The 15864-nt window shown below is 55.2% G+C and overlaps 2 protein-coding genes and 1 long non-coding RNA gene across 3 annotated transcripts in view; 2 read left to right on the top strand and 1 right to left on the bottom strand.

Moving 5' to 3' along the window:
* SPATC1 (spermatogenesis and centriole associated 1) overlaps positions 1–11637 on the top strand; it is a 28359-nt gene extending 16722 nt beyond the window's left edge. Inside the window, exons 2-6 of the mRNA XM_070464445.1 lie at positions 4335–4662; positions 4741–4988; positions 5093–5605; positions 5711–5850; positions 11278–11637. Of these exons, the coding sequence (XP_070320546.1) occupies positions 4335–4662; positions 4741–4988; positions 5093–5605; positions 5711–5850; positions 11278–11607 (1559 nt within the window). The 3' untranslated portion in view covers positions 11608–11637. The remainder of the gene's footprint in view (positions 1–4334; positions 4663–4740; positions 4989–5092; positions 5606–5710; positions 5851–11277) is intronic.
* LOC139034092 (uncharacterized) lies at positions 2784–8373 on the bottom strand. The gene is made up of 2 exons (XR_011486549.1): positions 6973–8373; positions 2784–4378 (listed from the first exon to the last, which is right to left on the bottom strand). It is a non-coding gene; the product is annotated as an uncharacterized lncRNA (long non-coding RNA).
* A 2002-nt stretch (positions 11638–13639) lies between the features above and the next one.
* On the top strand, positions 13640–15775 carry LOC110131289 (sphingomyelin phosphodiesterase 5). The gene is made up of 6 exons (XM_070464288.1): positions 13640–14555; positions 14651–14723; positions 14938–15240; positions 15336–15399; positions 15476–15611; positions 15683–15775. Exons 1-6 carry the CDS (start codon positions 13731–13733, stop codon positions 15773–15775), a joined length of 1494 nt encoding a protein of 497 aa, XP_070320389.1. The 5' UTR covers positions 13640–13730.
* The last annotated feature ends 89 nt before the right edge of the window (positions 15776–15864 follow it).

Below are 15864 nucleotides of genomic sequence, written 5' to 3'. Positions count from 1 at the left end.
CCAATCTGGATTCCTTTTATTTCTTTTTCTTCTCTGATTGCTGTAGCTAAGACTTCCAAAACTATGTTGAATAATAGTGGTGAAAGTGGACACCCTTGTCTTGTTCCTGATCTTAGGGGGAATGCTTTCAGTTTTTCACCATTGAGAATAATGTTTGCTGTAGGCTTATCACATATGGCCTTTACTATGTTGAGGTAGGTTCCTTCTATGCCCATTTTTTGAAGAGTTTTAATCATAAATGGGTGCTGAATTTTGTCAAAGGCTTTTTCTGCATCTATTGAGATTATCATATGGTTTTTATCTTTCAATTTGTTAATATGGTGTATCACATTGATTGATTTGTGTATATTGAAGAATCCTTGCATTCCTGGAATAAACCCAACTTGATCATGGTGTATGAGCTTTTTGATGTGTTGCTGAATTCTGTTTGCTAGAAGTTTGTCAAGGATTTTTGCCTCTATATTCATCAGTGATTTTGGCCTGTAGTTTTGTGTGTTGTCTTTGTCTGGTTTTGGTATCAGGGTGATGGTGGCCTCATAAAATGAGTTTGGAAGTGTTCCTTCCTCTGCAATTTTTTGAAAGAGTTTTAGAAGGATAGGCATTAGCTCTTCTCTAAATGTTTGATAGAATTCTCCTGTGAAGCCATCTGGTCCTGGGCTTTTGTTTTTTGGGAGATTTTTTATCACAGCTTCAATTTCAGTGCTTGTAATTGGGTTGTTCATAATTTCTATTTCTTCCTGGTTCAGTCTTGGAAGATTGAACTTTTCTAAGAATCTGTCCATTTCTTCCAGGTTATCCATTTTATTGCCATATAGTTGTTCATAATAGTCTCTTATAATCCTTTGTATTTCTGCATTGTCTTTTGTAACCTCTCCTTTTTCATTTCTAATTTTGTTGATTTGATTCTTCTCTCTTTTTTTCTTGATAAGTCTGGCTAAAGGTTTGTCAATTTTGTTTATCTTCTCAAAGAACTAGCTTTTAGTTTTATTATCTTTACTATTGTTTCCTTCATTTCTTTTTCATTTATTTCTGCTTGGATCTTTATGATTTCTTTCCTTCTACTAATTTGGAGGGGGTTTGTTCTTCTTTTTCCAGTTGTTTTAGGTGTAAAGTTATGTTGTCTATTCGATGTTTTTCTTGTTTCTTGAGGTAGGATTGTATTGCTATAAACCTCCCTCTTAGAACTGCTTTTGCTGCATCCCACAGGTTTGAGTTGTTGTGTTTTCATTGTCATTTGTTTCTAGAAATTTTTTTATTTCCCTTTTGATTTCTTCAGTAACCTGTTGGTTATTTAGAAACATGTTGTTTAATCTCTATGTGTTTGTGTTTCTTACAGTTTTTTTTCTTGTAATTGATATCTAGTCTCATAGCATTGTGGTTGGAGAAGATGCTTAATATGATTTCAATTTTCTTAAATTTACTGAGGTTTGATTTGTGACCCAAGATGCTGGTCTATCCTGGAGAATGTTTCATGTGCACTTGAGAAGAAGGTGTATTCTTCTGCATTTGGATGGAATGTCCTGAAGATATCAATGAGATCCATTCATCTAATGTATCATTTAAGACTTGTGTTTCCTTATTAGTTTTATGTTTTGATGATCTGTCCATTGGTGAGAGTGGGGTGTTAAAGTCTCCTACTCTTCTTGTGTTACTGTCCGTTTCTCCTTTTATGTCTGTTAGTGTTTGTCTTATGTATTGAGGCGCTTCTATGTTGGGTACATAGTTATTTACAATTGTTATGTGGACTGATACCTTGATCATTATGTAGTGTCCTTCCTTATCTCTTGTAATCTTCTTTACTTTAAGGTCTATTTTTCCTGATACGAGGATTGCTATTCCAGCTTTCTTTAGCTTCCCATTTGCATGAAATATATTTTTCCATCCTCTCACTTTCTAGACTGACCCTTTTTTAAATGTCAGATTTCGTCTGTGCTCATATATAATCATATTTTTCATATTTATTGAACACTTCCTGTGGCCCAAGCACTGTTCCAGGCACAGAGAAACAGCAGCACACAGACAAAGCCCTGCCTTCATGGAGCTTCCATGCTAATTGAGGGAACCAGGACAAACCAGTAAGTCGATGCAGAGTGTCTTAGAGCGAGATAAGTGCCAAGAAGGAAGTCATCCAGGAGAGGGGAAGGAGCAGGTGGCCTGAAGGAACCTGGCAATTCTGGATAGAAGGCCTCCCTGAGAAGGTCTCACGTGAGGGATGAGTAGCAGTGCAGGGCCAACCATGCACACAGGAAGAGCGGTCCAGGCAGAAATGAGTGAGTGAAAGTTGCTCAGTTGTGTCCAGCTCTTTGAGACCCCATGGACTATACAGTCCATGGAATTCTCCAGGCCAGAATACTGGAGTGGGTAGCTATTTCCCTTCTCCAGAGGATCTTCCCAACCCAGGAATCAAACCCAGGTATCCCGCATTGCAGGCGGATTGCAGTGGGACCAGCCAACACAAACACAGAGGCAAGGGTGTGGTGGGGGCGTCAGTGAGATGGTCTCAGAGACCATGAGGACTGACCGTGCGGAGACTGTCTTCTCTCCCGAGTCCTGGAGATGCTGCCTGAGTCATCCAGACCCTAGGCTCCTGGAAGAGGAGACAGGCCGAGGAGGATGGACACTCAGCTCAGGTCTCCATGCCCTATCACCTCTGCCCCACCGCTGCCCAGTCCCTTATACACTTCCTCCCGTGGGCTCTTCCCTTTGGGCTACAAGCTTTACCGTCTCCTCAATCCTAAAGCAAAAATTCTAAAAAGTCAAAACAAGAAATTATCAAAGACTGGTTGATTCTGAAATTTTAATTTATTTGTTTGGAAAAAATAACAAAACTTAAAATATTTGGCAGGACGTCCTGGCAGTGTAGCAGCAGTGTGCCATGCCCAGGACTTCTAAGGGAACATCAGATGTTCTAAGGGGTCATGAGGCAGAGAGGTTTGGCAGTGTGCATTGAGAACCTGTAAAATGTCTGTTTTCAGGGGGGAAAAATAACAAAGATTTATACCGTAGCATTTTTGTCGCTGGGAAAACTGGAATCAATAGAATCCCCCAACTGAAATCGGCTCAATAAATAATGGCATGTACACAAGATGGAAACCACCGTGGCCACAGTAAGCACTGTTTTCCAAGAATGACACAGCTGGAGGTAGCGTCTCCCAGAGGCAGGGCACATAAGGACACAGGGACATACAGTCACTAAACACGTGTGCGTGGCCTGGCAGCCAGGAACAGCTGGCTTCACCTTTTTTAAAAGGCTGAGAGAAAAATCAAAGGAGAGGACTATTTCACATAGAAGTCCATGAAATTCAAATATTAGTGTTCATGAATTTTTGCCACCACGCATCCACATCCATTTGTTTCCACGTTGTCTGTGGCTGCTTTCAAGCAGCGACAACAGAGCTGAGAAGCTGCAGCCAGAGTGGCCAGGAAGGCTGGGGTCTGTAGACAGCTCCTCACTGAGGGTTCTTCCAGCCCCTGACCCACACAGACACATGGAGAAGGTCTTCACAGCTCCTTACAGAGGGGTCTGCCAGCCCCCGACCCATATAACCACCTGGAGAACGTCTTCAAGGCCATGCACACAGAGCTTTGCAATATGACGCACTGAGGGGTGACAGGTCAACCAGTGGTTTTCATAGCCTTTTGAGTTTTCTGTATCTCCATTCTTTCCCCATAATAAGCATGTTCTGCTTTTATTTTTATAATGTGAAAGCTTCCATCAAACTGCACACTCACAGAAACCTTTCCTATACCCTCCCTAGGAGACTTCTCCCGCAAACAGCGGTCACTTGGCCATTCCGGGGCAGTCTCCTCAGGAACCAAGGGCAAACAGGCCCCCAGGCCACATGCAGGGGTGGGCACAGCAGGCCTCTGTGACAGGTAGGCAGGGGCCAGGTACACCCTGGGCTCCAGCCACTTCAAGCTCCGGCCCCCTGAGGGTCCCTCATGTTGTGAGCTTCAGCTGTCCTTAGGACAGTGGTCAGGAGGCCCAGGCCCACCTCTCCCCACCAGGGCACAGAGGGGTCAACTTGGCCACCTGTGTGTTCAGACCGTCCCCTCTTCAGTGAGGGGTCAGCAGCTCAGGGCAGTGGCCCGTCTGAGGGGCAGGTAGTGTGAAAGGTCCCAGCAGTGGGGGCAGGCGTTTAGGGAGGTGATCCTGGGAGGAAGCAGGTGCCCTCAGAGGACAGAGATGAGGAGCCAGACCCTCGCGTGGGATCCGCCTAGAGGCGAGGCTCAGAGAGTTGGTCAGCTCGTCAAAGGCAGATGGGGCTCGTGGTCCAGGCCCTGCCACAGTGGGAGAGAGCCTGGTGTCTCAGTGCTTTCTCTGTGTCCCCCAGGTGTCTTCCTGCCCCCGTCCCCGGCAGCAGCAAACGAACCTGTCCTGGAAGAAGTGGGGATTGTGGCTCTGGCACCCCTGGCCGACGTGCTAAACAGCCCGCAGCCCAGCCCCGTGACAGGCCCCACCGTGAGCCCCCTGGCAGGCCCTCTCAACACGCTGCCCAGCCCGGGGCCCATCTCCCAGAGCAGCCCACTCACCAGCCTCCTGGGCAGCCACCTGGCCAGCCCCCTGGTAGTGCCCCAAGTGGGCACACCAACCAACTCCCTGGGCCTGCCCTCCACCGGCTCCCTGACACCCAGCAGCCCCTTGGCGGGCTCCGTGGCAGTGTCCCCAGGGGGCATACCGGCCAGCTCCCTGGGCCTGCCCTCCACCGGCCCCCTGACTCCAGGAAGCCCCCTGGCAAGCCCCCTAGCTGTGTCCCAGAACAGCCCCCTGATGCCCCCTGTGACGGGCTCGGGGTTCCTCTCCCTGAGCAGCCCCTTGCTCACCTCCACGGCCGCCCCTCTAGGTGTCTCTCAGAACGTTCTGGCCAACCCCATGAACAATCTGGTGCTGTCGGAGGCCCCACGGGTGCGGCTGGCAGAGCCGCTCCGAGGATATCCCCCGGGACCCCACCCGTCAGCTGGTGGGGGACCTACTGCCACCTCCAAAGGTAACAGACGTGGGGACGGGGGGTGGGCCCTGCCAGACCAGTCCCTGGTCCTGCCTGGCTCTAATCTGCCTCCTCTCCTTTCTGCCCCTCCCGCACATCACTAGTCCCACTGTCCACTGAGCATCCCCAGCCAACCCAGGAGCCGGAGTCCCTCGGCATGACATTTGTGGGTGCGCCCATCCAGACCTCCACTCCTGTTGGTGTCCTGGGCACTCCGGGCCCCATGACAGGCTTCTCCTATGGCACCTCAGATGCCCAGACACAGCCTGGCGGCCCCCAGGGACAAATGGTCCCTGCCTCTGTCCCTGTCTCGACTGCCTCCAACATCGCCATCCTCACCTCTGCCCCCACCCCCACCCCCCCAGTGACCACCAGCTACGCCCCCTCAAGCAAGCCGCACCCCTCTTCCCGGACGCACCACTCCCCATCCCAGCCCTCGCCCACCCCCCACTCCCCTCCACGCAACCCCTGCTCCCCACCGCGAACTTCGTCCTCCCCGGCTTCAGTCACCGACACCCGTGGTCCACGTGGCCCAGAGCAGTCTCGGAAAAGCGTCCTGGAGTTGGAGAGGAAGCTAGCCCACCGCAAGAGCAGCAAGTTCCCCGACAGCTCTCGAGGTCAGTGCAAGGTTGGGGTCCCCTCCACTGCCCATGGAGACCTCCGCACCCCCTGGGCTGCTGGCCACAGCCACTGACCACTATGTCCACCCCTGTTGTCCCCAGAATCAAAACAGCTGGCCTGGGAGAGGCTGGTGGGGGAGATCGCCTTCCAGCTGGACCGCAGGATCCTGTCCAGCATCTTCCCCGAGCGTGTGAGGCTGTATGGCTTCACAGTCTCCAACATTCCGGAGAAGATCATCCAGGTGTGTCCTTTCCATCCCCACTGCCCACCACTGCAAGGATGAGGAGCTTGCTGGCTCTCCACGGGTTTCTGGGGGCCAGCCAAGCAGAGCACAGCAGAATCTGAGGGCGCCCAGGGATGCAGGAAGCACAGTGCTCAGTCCAGTGGCCAGCAGGTGTCCAGGGCTCCAGGCCACAGGGGCCTGTGTTCCAGCCCCACGGGAGGCCTTCCCAGAGGGCAAAGCAGGGAGGGCCCCCACAGGGTCAGATGTGTGCTCCCGGCTTTCTCACTGCCGTGGCCTCTGGACCTCCAAGCCCTGCTCCCAAGGGCCCATCCCCAGTCTGGCAGAGCTGAAGCCTCGGCCTTCTTCCCCGCCAGGTCTGAGTCCTCAAGGGTCACGGGTGGACACCAGGGAAGCCAGTTTCAGAGCCTCTGAGCAGCTGGCGGCCTGGTGGCCATTAAGTGAAGTGAAGTCGCTCAGTCGTGTCCGACCCTTTGCGATCCCATGAATGCGATTCCATGAATTGTAGCCTACCATGCTCCTCCATCCATGGGATTCTCCAGGCAAGAATACTGGAGTGGGTTGCCATTTCCTTCTCCAGGGGATCTTCCCGACCCAGGGATCGAACCCAGGTCTCCCGCATTGCGGGCAGACGCTTTACCGTCTGAGCCACCAAGGAAGCCCAATTTTAAGGCTGGGCTAATTCCAGTGCATTCCCAGCCTGCCGTCCACTGAGCCCCCGAGGGACGCAGAGGACGGTGCTTCCCAAACGCATCTGGGCGCTTCTTGCTGCCACCGTGTACTAGGCACTGACGAATGGGAGCCTGGGGGTGGGGGCGTGGGCCGTACACCTCGGGGCCCTGCCCCCGAGAATGAGCGAAGGCTCGCCCATTCTCGACTGGACTGGACTTGCCCAGCGGGTGGGGGCGGCGCAGTGCGCACACAGGAGTAGGGGGCAGGAGGGCGGGGTGGGGGTGGGCGTGGCAGCCTCTGCCTCTCAGCGTTCATCCACGGAGACTGAGCCTTCTGTGCCCCTTCCTCTCGGGCAGTCCTCCTCCGCGGATGGGCTGCGGGCCTGAGTCTGAGTGGGCAGAAATGACGTTCGGTTACAGTGGACTCATCGGTTCCCCGGGTTGCACTTACCTTCTCCGTTTGTTAAGGTGTCCTTTTAGGTTTTTAATTTTACCGTGGCCAGAATTATCTGCCTTTTCCTTTATCTGTGCTTTTCAAGTCTTCTTTAAGGCTGGAGCTGCCAGCCCCGCCGCAGTCCCCTCTTCCAGTTCACGTGTGTGGGCTCCAGGTCCTCCCTTCCAGCCCTGCCACAAGCCGATGTCCTAATCCGCTGCAGAGGGAGCCTGGGCATCCTTCTTCCAGACTGTAGTAGCTCCTCTTGGCCCTTCGATCTTCAATATGAATTTCAGGGTCTGTCAAGTTCCAAGAAAATTCTAGTTCAAATGTTTAGGTTCTCATTGGTTTACAGGTTGAGTTGGGGACATTTCCCATCTTTGCCCTGTTGGAATCCTTGTGTTGCTGGTGTCAGCAAGGCCCATGTTGCTAACGTCCAGTTTGACGACCCTTGACCTGTCTTGGGAGCTAAAATTCAGACTTAAATTGAAGAAAGTAGGGAAAACCACTAGACCATTCAGGTATGACCTAAATCAAATCCCTTACGATTATACAGTAGAAGTGACAAATAGATTCAAAGGATTAGATCTGATAGACAGAGTGCCTGAAGAACTATGGACAGAGGTTCGTAACACTGTACAAGAGGCAGTGATCAAGACCATCCTCAAGAAAAAAAAAAATGCAAAAAGGCAAAATGGTTGTCTGAGGAGGTCTTACAAATAGCTGAGAAAAGAAGCAAAAGGCAAAGGAGAAAAGGAAAGACATACCCATCTGAATGCAGAGTTTGAGAGAATAGCAAGGAGAGATGAGAAATCCTCCTTCAGTGATTAATATAAAGAAATAGAGGAAAATAGAATGGAAAAGACAAGATCTCTCCAAGAAAATTAGAGATACCAAGGGAACATTTCATGCAAAGATGGGCTCAATAAAAAACAGAAACAGTTTGGACCTAACAGAAGCAGAAGATAGTAAGAAAAGGTGACAAGAATACACAGAAGAACTGTATCAAAAAGATCTTCATGACTCAGATAACCACAATGGTGTGATCACTCACCTGGAGCCAGACATCCTGGAGTGCAAAGTCAAGTGGGCCTTAGGAAGCATCACCATGAACAAAGCTAGTGGAGGTGACAGAATTCCAGCTGAGCTATTTAAAATACTCTAAGATGATGCTGTGAAAGTACTGCACTCAATATGCCAGCAAATTTGGAAAACTCAGTAGTGGCCACAGGACTGAAAAAGGTCAGTTTTCATTCCAATCCCAAAGAAAAGCAATGCCAAAGAATGCTCAAATTACCACACAATTGCAGTCATCTCACATGCTAGCAAGGTAGTGCTAAAATTCTCCAAGCCAGCTTCAACAGCTCATGAACCAAGAACTTCCAGATGTTCAAGCTGGATTTAGAAAAGGCAGAGGAACCAGAGATCAAATTGCCAACATCCATTGGAGATCATAGAAAAAGCAAGAGAATTCCAGAAAAACATCTACTGCTTCAATTGACTACGCTAAAGCCTTTGACTCTGTGGATCATAACAAACTGTGGAAAATTCTTAAAGAGATGGGAATACCAGACCACCTTACCTGCCTCCTGAGAAATCTGTATGCAGGTCAAGAAGCAACAGTTAGAACTGGACATGGAACAATGGACTGGTTCCAAATTGGGAAAGGAGTACATCAAGGCTATATACTGTCACCCTGCTTATTTAACTTATATGCAGAGTACATCATGCGAAATGCCAGGCTGGATGAAGCACAAGCTGGAATCAAGATTGCTGGGAGAAATATCAATAACCTCAGATATGCAGATGATACCACCCTTGTGGCAGAAAGCAAAGAGGAGCTAAAGAGCTTCTTGATGAAAGTGAAACAGGAGAGTGAAAAAGCTGGCTTCAGTTCAGTGACTTAGTTGTGTCCAACTCTTTGGGACCCCCATGGAGTGCAGCATGCCAGGCTTCCCTGTCCATCACCAACTCCTGGAGCTTGCTCAAAGCTGGCTTAAAACTCAACACTCAAAAAACTAAGATCATGGCATCTGGTCCCATCACTTCATGGCAAATAGATGGGGAAACAATGAAAACAGTGACAGACTTTATTTTCTTGGGCTCCAAAATCACTGCAGATGGTGACTGCAGCCATGAAATTAAAAGATGCTTGCTCCTTGGAAGAAAAGCTATGACCAACCTAGACAGCATATTAAAAAGCAGAGACACTTTGCTGACAAATTTGCAAATAATCAAAGCTATGGTTTTTCCAGTAGTCACGTATGGATGTGAGAGTTGGACCATAAAGAAGGCTAAGTGCCAAAGAATTGATGCTTTTGAACTGTGGTGTTGGAGAAGACTCTTGAGAGTCCCTTGGACTGCAAGGAGATCCAACCAGTCCATCCTAAAGGAAATCGGTCCTGGGTGTTCATTGGAAGGACTGATGCTGAAGCTGAAACTCCAATACTTTGGCCACCTGACTCAAAGAACAGACTCCTTGGAAAAGACCCTGGGAAAGATTGAAGGCAGAAGGGGACGACAGGGGATGAGATGGTTGGATGGCATCACTGACTTGATGGACATGAGTTTGAGCAAGCTCTGGGAGACGGTGATGGACAGGGATGCCTGGTGTGCTGCAGTCCATGGGGTCACAAAGAATGGGACTCAACTGAGCGACTGAACTGAACTGAACTGACCTGTCGTGGACCACAGCCACTACTCTTGCTGTGTCATGGGTGCAGGCATGGCGGCTATTCAAAAATGGGCACATGACACAGAGAAGCACAATGTTTATGTCTCTGAAATGCTGCATCTGATATCTAGTTGGCAAAGATTACATTAAATTGTAAGGTAAAGTCTAGTTGCCCATGTAGATTAGACATCAGACTGTGGAAAGAGGTTTTTAGTTGTTTGTAACTGCCTATTTAAATGGAAATAAGCTCGACCTTTCAGATGCCTGGGCTGTGCAAGTCCTCCCCTTCCCCACCACTCTTCACCCTGCCTGATGTTACTGCTTATATTGGGCAATAGTCACAGCTCTAGATGCAACTCTACAGAGAAGAGGCAAGAAGAGGAGGTAGAATATATGTAAGGCAATTTTTCAGTGTTTAAGAAAGTCAGTACTTCCACCAATACTCTAGCACTCCAGCCTCCCCCTTGCTGGCCTCTGGCAGATGGAGCCAGATGGAACCCAGGTCAGGTAGACAGGCCTGTCCCAGTGTTGCAAGGTGGCTCAGGGTTGCCCCTGCCAGAGGTCAGAGGTCGCTTTAGCTGAACCCTAACATGAGCCTGGTGCTCTGCTCACACGACCACCCAGGAAGGGGCAGACAGGGAACTAATTGGAGAAGGCGATGCTTGAGCGGACTGGGTGACCCTAGCAGGTGGCATCTAGGGAACCGTGGGCAGAGGGTGAGCAGGGCCAGCTGGGGGTCTTGCGGGTCAGCCTTGGCCCTGGAGCTGGATCAACAGGAAACACACGGGGGCTCTAGCAGGGCAACACCCAGCCAACTTCGTGCACTGCCAACCCACTGTTTCGGGGGCCTGGGGGCAGCGATCCCAGTGACAGGTATAGAATTTGCAGAACTAAGTGCACAGGAAAACAGCGCTCCTTGTTCAAAAATTAAGAACCTCAAGATTGCTTCAGGAGAACTTCAAGCTGAGGGCACCGGAAGGCAGTGGAGGGAGGGGCTGGGAGAGGGGGTGCAGGCCCAGCCTGGCAGGAATAAAGTAGGTGAAGACCGACCTCAGGCCCAGACGCTGGAGCCAGCACCTGAGTGACAGCAGACTTCAGTGCTGGGACTCAGGGCCTCAGCTGGGCCCGGGGTTGTCAGCACATCATGAGGGCTGGAAGGGACCCCCGCAGGGTGTGGGCACAGGGTGTTAAGGATGAGGTGTTGGGACAGGGGGCCTGGAGAAAAGCCTGAGAAGTAGGAGGACCAGACTCAGGAGGCGGCCTGGGAAAGACCCTGGGTGGTGTCTTCCTGGTCAGGCAACCCTGGGGGTTTGGGGAGGTCCCCTGGTGTCTTGTCACCTGCAGCCATGCCCTCCGTCCTCTGCTGCTTGTGGCCCCAGCTCAGTCCGATTCCAGGTGGTGGATGGAGCCAGTGCTGGGGCCGCTGGAATCTCTGTGCTCAGGCTCAGCCCACAGGGTTCCCCCACCCTGGACCCCTAGAGGCGCTGCAGCCAGATCCTCCAGGACACCTCCCTGCAGGGTCCGCCCTCCGACCGTGATCGGAGGCTGCAGGCGGAACCACACCCCTGCAGCCTTCTTCGCCCCCACGCGCTTGCTTGCTCTTGGGCCAGAGTGGAGCCAAGGGTCCCTGACCACTACTGTCCCCTCAGGCCTCCCTGAACCCCAGTGACCACAAGCTGGACGAGGAGCTGTGCCAGACGCTCACACAGCGCTATGTGAGCATCATGAACCGGCTACAGAGCTTGGGCTACAACGGGCGAGTGCACCCGGCACTGACGGAGCAGCTGGTGAACGCCTACGGCATCCTGCGGGAGCGGCCGGAGCTGGCCGCATCCGAGGGTGGCTCCTACACAGTGGACTTCCTGCAGCGCGTGCTGGTGGAGACCGTGCACCCCAGCATGCTCACCGACGCTCTGCTGCTGCTCTCCTGCCTCAGCCAGCTGGCCCACGATGATGGCAAGCCCATGTTCATCTGGTGACACCACCATTAAAGCTCCCCTCGGACGCTAGCCACTGGGCCCGGGCCAGTACTCCTGGGTGGTACTACCTCCTCTGGGAGCCCTTCCGTCCTGTCTGCCCTGAGGGCTCCTGCCCCTTGGGGCCCCCAGAGAGAGCCCCAAGACCAAAGTTCGGCAGCTGTCTTGCTGAGGGGGTGTTCCAGAGGCCCCACATCTCCCCTCACTTGGCCTGTGGCCGAGAATGGCCAGAGCAGGAAGTGAGAAGGAGCTGAGCTGGCAGGGGGTGTGCGGGTGTGCCCGCAGCCCTGGCCACCTGCTGGCAGCCGGCTGAGGCAGAGTGGGCTCCGGAGGAGGCTGTGGGCACAGGAGAGCCTCCCTCTGCACTAGGCAGGGACAAGGAGGATGGGGACATGTTTTCTGGACCCTCATCAAGGGCAGGGGGACATTAAAGGGACGGGAGCCAGGAGAAAGAGGCTCACTCACACCTGGGCACTGGGCAGCCCAGGGAGGTGGGGGCTCTGCAAGGCCAAAGGCTCCCGCAGGAAGGGACTAGACTGGGAGAGTCAGAGCTGGGAGGGCAGCTCCCCACTACTGAAGGGGTGTGGCTGAGAAGCACAGTCCACCAGGAGAGCAGAAGAGGAGAGCTGGAGTGGGGTGGGGTAGGAGGGGACACGGGAGGTAACCTACAGACTCGGAGGGGGAGGGCTGGTGGGGAGTGCGGGATGCCCTGAGTGTAGGCCAGGGCGCTTGTCCCTTCAGGACCCGCATGAGGAGCGGAGAGGGCCTTCCTGCAGAAGGGGAGAAGGCCAGAGGTGGTGGTGGGGATGTGGACCCCAGCCAGGAGGCTCCCCAAGCACCGCTGCCCACCAGCCCGAGGATCACTAGGGGACAGAGGAGCCACTGGGCATGGGTTCATGTCAGCTACCAGCAAGGGGGTACAGAGGAGAGGGGGTTACGGCGAGCTGGGGTCTCTGGCCCCAGATCTGCTACTTCTCTGCAGCCTTACTCCCCTCCCCCCAGGCCTCCTACTTCAGCAGATGAAGTCAGACCCCTGGGAAAGGCAGGGAGGGCCCGGGCCCCTGCATACAGACAGGCAGAGAGCCGTAGGTGCTCCTAGCTCTGTCTGCTAAGAAGGCTGAACGACAGGACAGACGGTAGGAATGAGCACACCCAGCACCAGACCTTGATTTCTACAGGGGATCCGGGATTTCTGGAAAATTTGGGGGCGGGGGCGTGTGGGGAGTAGAGCCCCTTCTCTGTGTCTGCAGGCGGGAAGGGCAACCCCGGCCCAAGCTTCAAGGCAATTCAGGAGCCAACTGTAAGAGCTCTAGGAACCAATTCTCAGGTGGAATGAGAAAGATGGGGGCCAGGCAGGGCAAGGCAGCACCTGAGCAACACCAGGCAGCTCGGTCCTGGGACCCAACAGAGTGGTTCCCATCTGGCTCGCGTGCCCAGAGGGCCAGGTCAGCCGCGCAGAGCCGAACCAACGGTCCTTCCCTCAGATTGGAAGTTTCTCGTGGTAGGCCCACAGAGCCAGCGCAGAGCTGGTTAGGCTGCCCTCGTCTGCGGGCGCGTCTTCGTACTCAGGTGCTAGACGTCACGAACCAGGACACAGGTCGGGGTGGGGTGTACGCCGCAGTCTGGGCAGCAGGAGCCACTTCACGCTGACTGGCGGAAGGAGGCAGAGAGCTGGACGCAGCGCGCAGCGCGCATCGCACTCCCGTCCGGCCGCCGCGCAGGCCCGCGTTAAAATCTGTCGACCTCTGTTGGGTGTGGGCTGCACCCAGGAGCCGCGCTGGTCCGCGGGGTCTGCGGGTTCTCCTTGAGGCTTTTTAGGGGAGGGCGGGCAGAGGGGCTTCTAGGGCGGGACCAGGGTCCCTTCCGCTTTCCTTTTGGTTCTCTCCAACCGCCGCAGAGACTCCGCGCGAGTGAGCGGAGGGCGGTTTCCCGGGTGGCTCCGCCAGCGTCCGCACCCCCAAGCTCGCGGGGCACAGCGCCTTCCCGGCCTCGCGCTCAAGCTGTGCCACGTGGCCTTGACCCCTGCGACTCCTCCGCAGCTCCCGCGGACGAACGCACGGATCGACTCTCACGCTGGAAGCCAGTGAGTCGTCGGAGACTCACGCTGCCGAGGAGCCTCGTGCGCCATGCCATCCCCACCCGACTGGCCCCCAACTCCCTGCGCCCTACGACCCTCGCCCTTCCCGCACCCTGTGCTGCACGCTCTCCACCGCCTGACCCGCGCGCTGCTTTTCCCGGCCTACTGGGCCCTGGACCAGCTGCTGGGCTGCTGGGCGCCGGCCGAGAGCCGGAGCGAGCAGAGCTGGTTGAGAACCGCCGCAGGCGCCGGGGGCGCGCTGCTGCTGCTGTTCGTGGCCCTGCCCCTGACTCTCCCGGCGCTGCTGCTCTGGCTGCTTCTGCAGGCCTGGCGCCGCCCCTTCTGCTACCAGCCCCCTCCGCGGTGCTGGGCGCCCCCTGCGCCCTGGTGCCCTCGCACTGAGCCCGCGCGCAGCTTCGGCTTCTTCAGCGCAAACCTGTGCCTGCTCCCCGATGGGCTGGCGCGCTTCAACAACTTGCCGCACACGCAGAGGCGGGCCGCGGCCATGGGCGCCGTGCTGCTCGCTGGCCTGCGGCGTTCGCCCTATGGGGCTACGGGCTACGGTTCGCCAGTGCAGGCGATGCCGTGCGGGGTGCTGACAGGCGCCATGCCAGCGAGTCTGGACTTCGTGTGCCTGCAGGAGGCGTTCGATCTTCGCGCAGAGCGACGCCTGGTGAGCCTCCTGGCACCTAATCTGGGCCCGGTGTTGTATGACGTGGGCACATTTGGCCTGCAGCACGGCCTACACCTCAAGTTGCTGGGCAGTGGGCTGCTGCTGGCCTCGCGCTATCCGCTGCTGCGTGCCGCCTTCCAGTCCTTCCCCCAAGCACGCGGCGAGGATGCTCTGGCCTCCAAGGGACTACTTTCCGCGCAGGTACCTGTTCCCTGGCCATGGCGCTACCAGGCCCAGGGAGGGGCGGGGCATGGAGTGGAACGAGCGAAGGAACGCCAAGGTCCATGGTGTTGCAGGTGCAGCTGGGCATCCTGGATGGGCGCCGCGTCGTGGGCTTCCTGCACTGTACACACTTGCACGCACCCAGCGGTGAGCCCTTTTGGGTTCGTAAGCAGGCGGCCCTCTGCGTGGCGGTGGCGGCGAGTCCCAACCCTGGCCAACACCTCCCCTCCTGGCAAAGTTTATTCAGTGCCCCAGCCGCTGCGAATCCCTAGGTGGGCTAGCAGATCAGGAATGGGGTGGGGCGGGGGGCGAAGCTGGGTGTCCAGGATGCGGACACTGGCTCCTCCGCCCCGCCACGCAGAGGACGGGCTCCTGCGCTGCAAACAGCTGACAGTGCTCCTGGACTGGGCCGAGCAGTTCGAGGCGGAGAGCTGCCAGAGTGACGAGGCCGTGGCCTTCAGCGTGCTCCTGGGTGACCTCAACTTCGACAACTGCTCGCTAGGTAAAACGGCCTGCCCCCCCCCAACCCCGCGCGAGTGCATACACACACACCCCGAGTATTGCCTTTCCACAGACCACCAGCAGGAGCAGGAACACCAGTTTTTCAGCTGCTTCCGGGACCCCTGCCGGCTGGGCACGCGCCGGGAGCAGCCCTGGGCCCTGGGTACACCGGGTTGGGGCACCCGGATGGGGGCAGGTGGACCTCAAGAGGGCTCTGCGGAGGCGCCCGCTGATACCGTCCTTCCCCGCCCACCCCAGGGACGTTGCTGAGACCCTCCGAGCTCCGCCGCTCCGTGGCCTGCTCGCCAGAGATGCTGCGTAGGTGAGTGGCTACCTGGGGGTCAGACAAGGGAAGGAAGGAGGGCTGCCCTGATCCTGGTGACACGGCCCCTCCTCAGGGCCCTGGAGCAGAAGAAAGGGCGCCGCCGCTATCTGGCAGGCCCTCCCCAGGGAGGCCCCCCAGCTGAGTCCTGGCGGGGCCGTCGCCTGGACTACATTACCTACCGCAGCGTGCCTGGAGGCCTTCTGAGCCCGGTAGGTGCCAGAGCTCAGGGTGCAGGCCTGCCGCGCTGGGGCGACTCTCCAACCTGCCTCCCGCCCTCCAGGAAGTGGAGCAGGTGACATTCAGCACTGCCCTGGCCGGGCTCACAGACCATCTGGCCGTGGGACTTCGGCTCCGAGTGTCCACGTCCTTCTAAGGCCAGCTCACAGGAGACAGGTGCCAGAACGGGTGGAAAGACGGACGATGACACAGAACGTGAGCCCGGCCAGTCGCCAGGGGAAAAGG

Source organism: Odocoileus virginianus, unplaced genomic scaffold (genome assembly GCF_023699985.2).
Source record: "Odocoileus virginianus isolate 20LAN1187 ecotype Illinois unplaced genomic scaffold, Ovbor_1.2 Unplaced_Contig_23, whole genome shotgun sequence".
Classification (NCBI taxonomy): Eukaryota; Metazoa; Chordata; class Mammalia; order Artiodactyla; family Cervidae; genus Odocoileus; species Odocoileus virginianus.
This window is presented reverse-complemented; position numbering and strand designations above follow the sequence as displayed.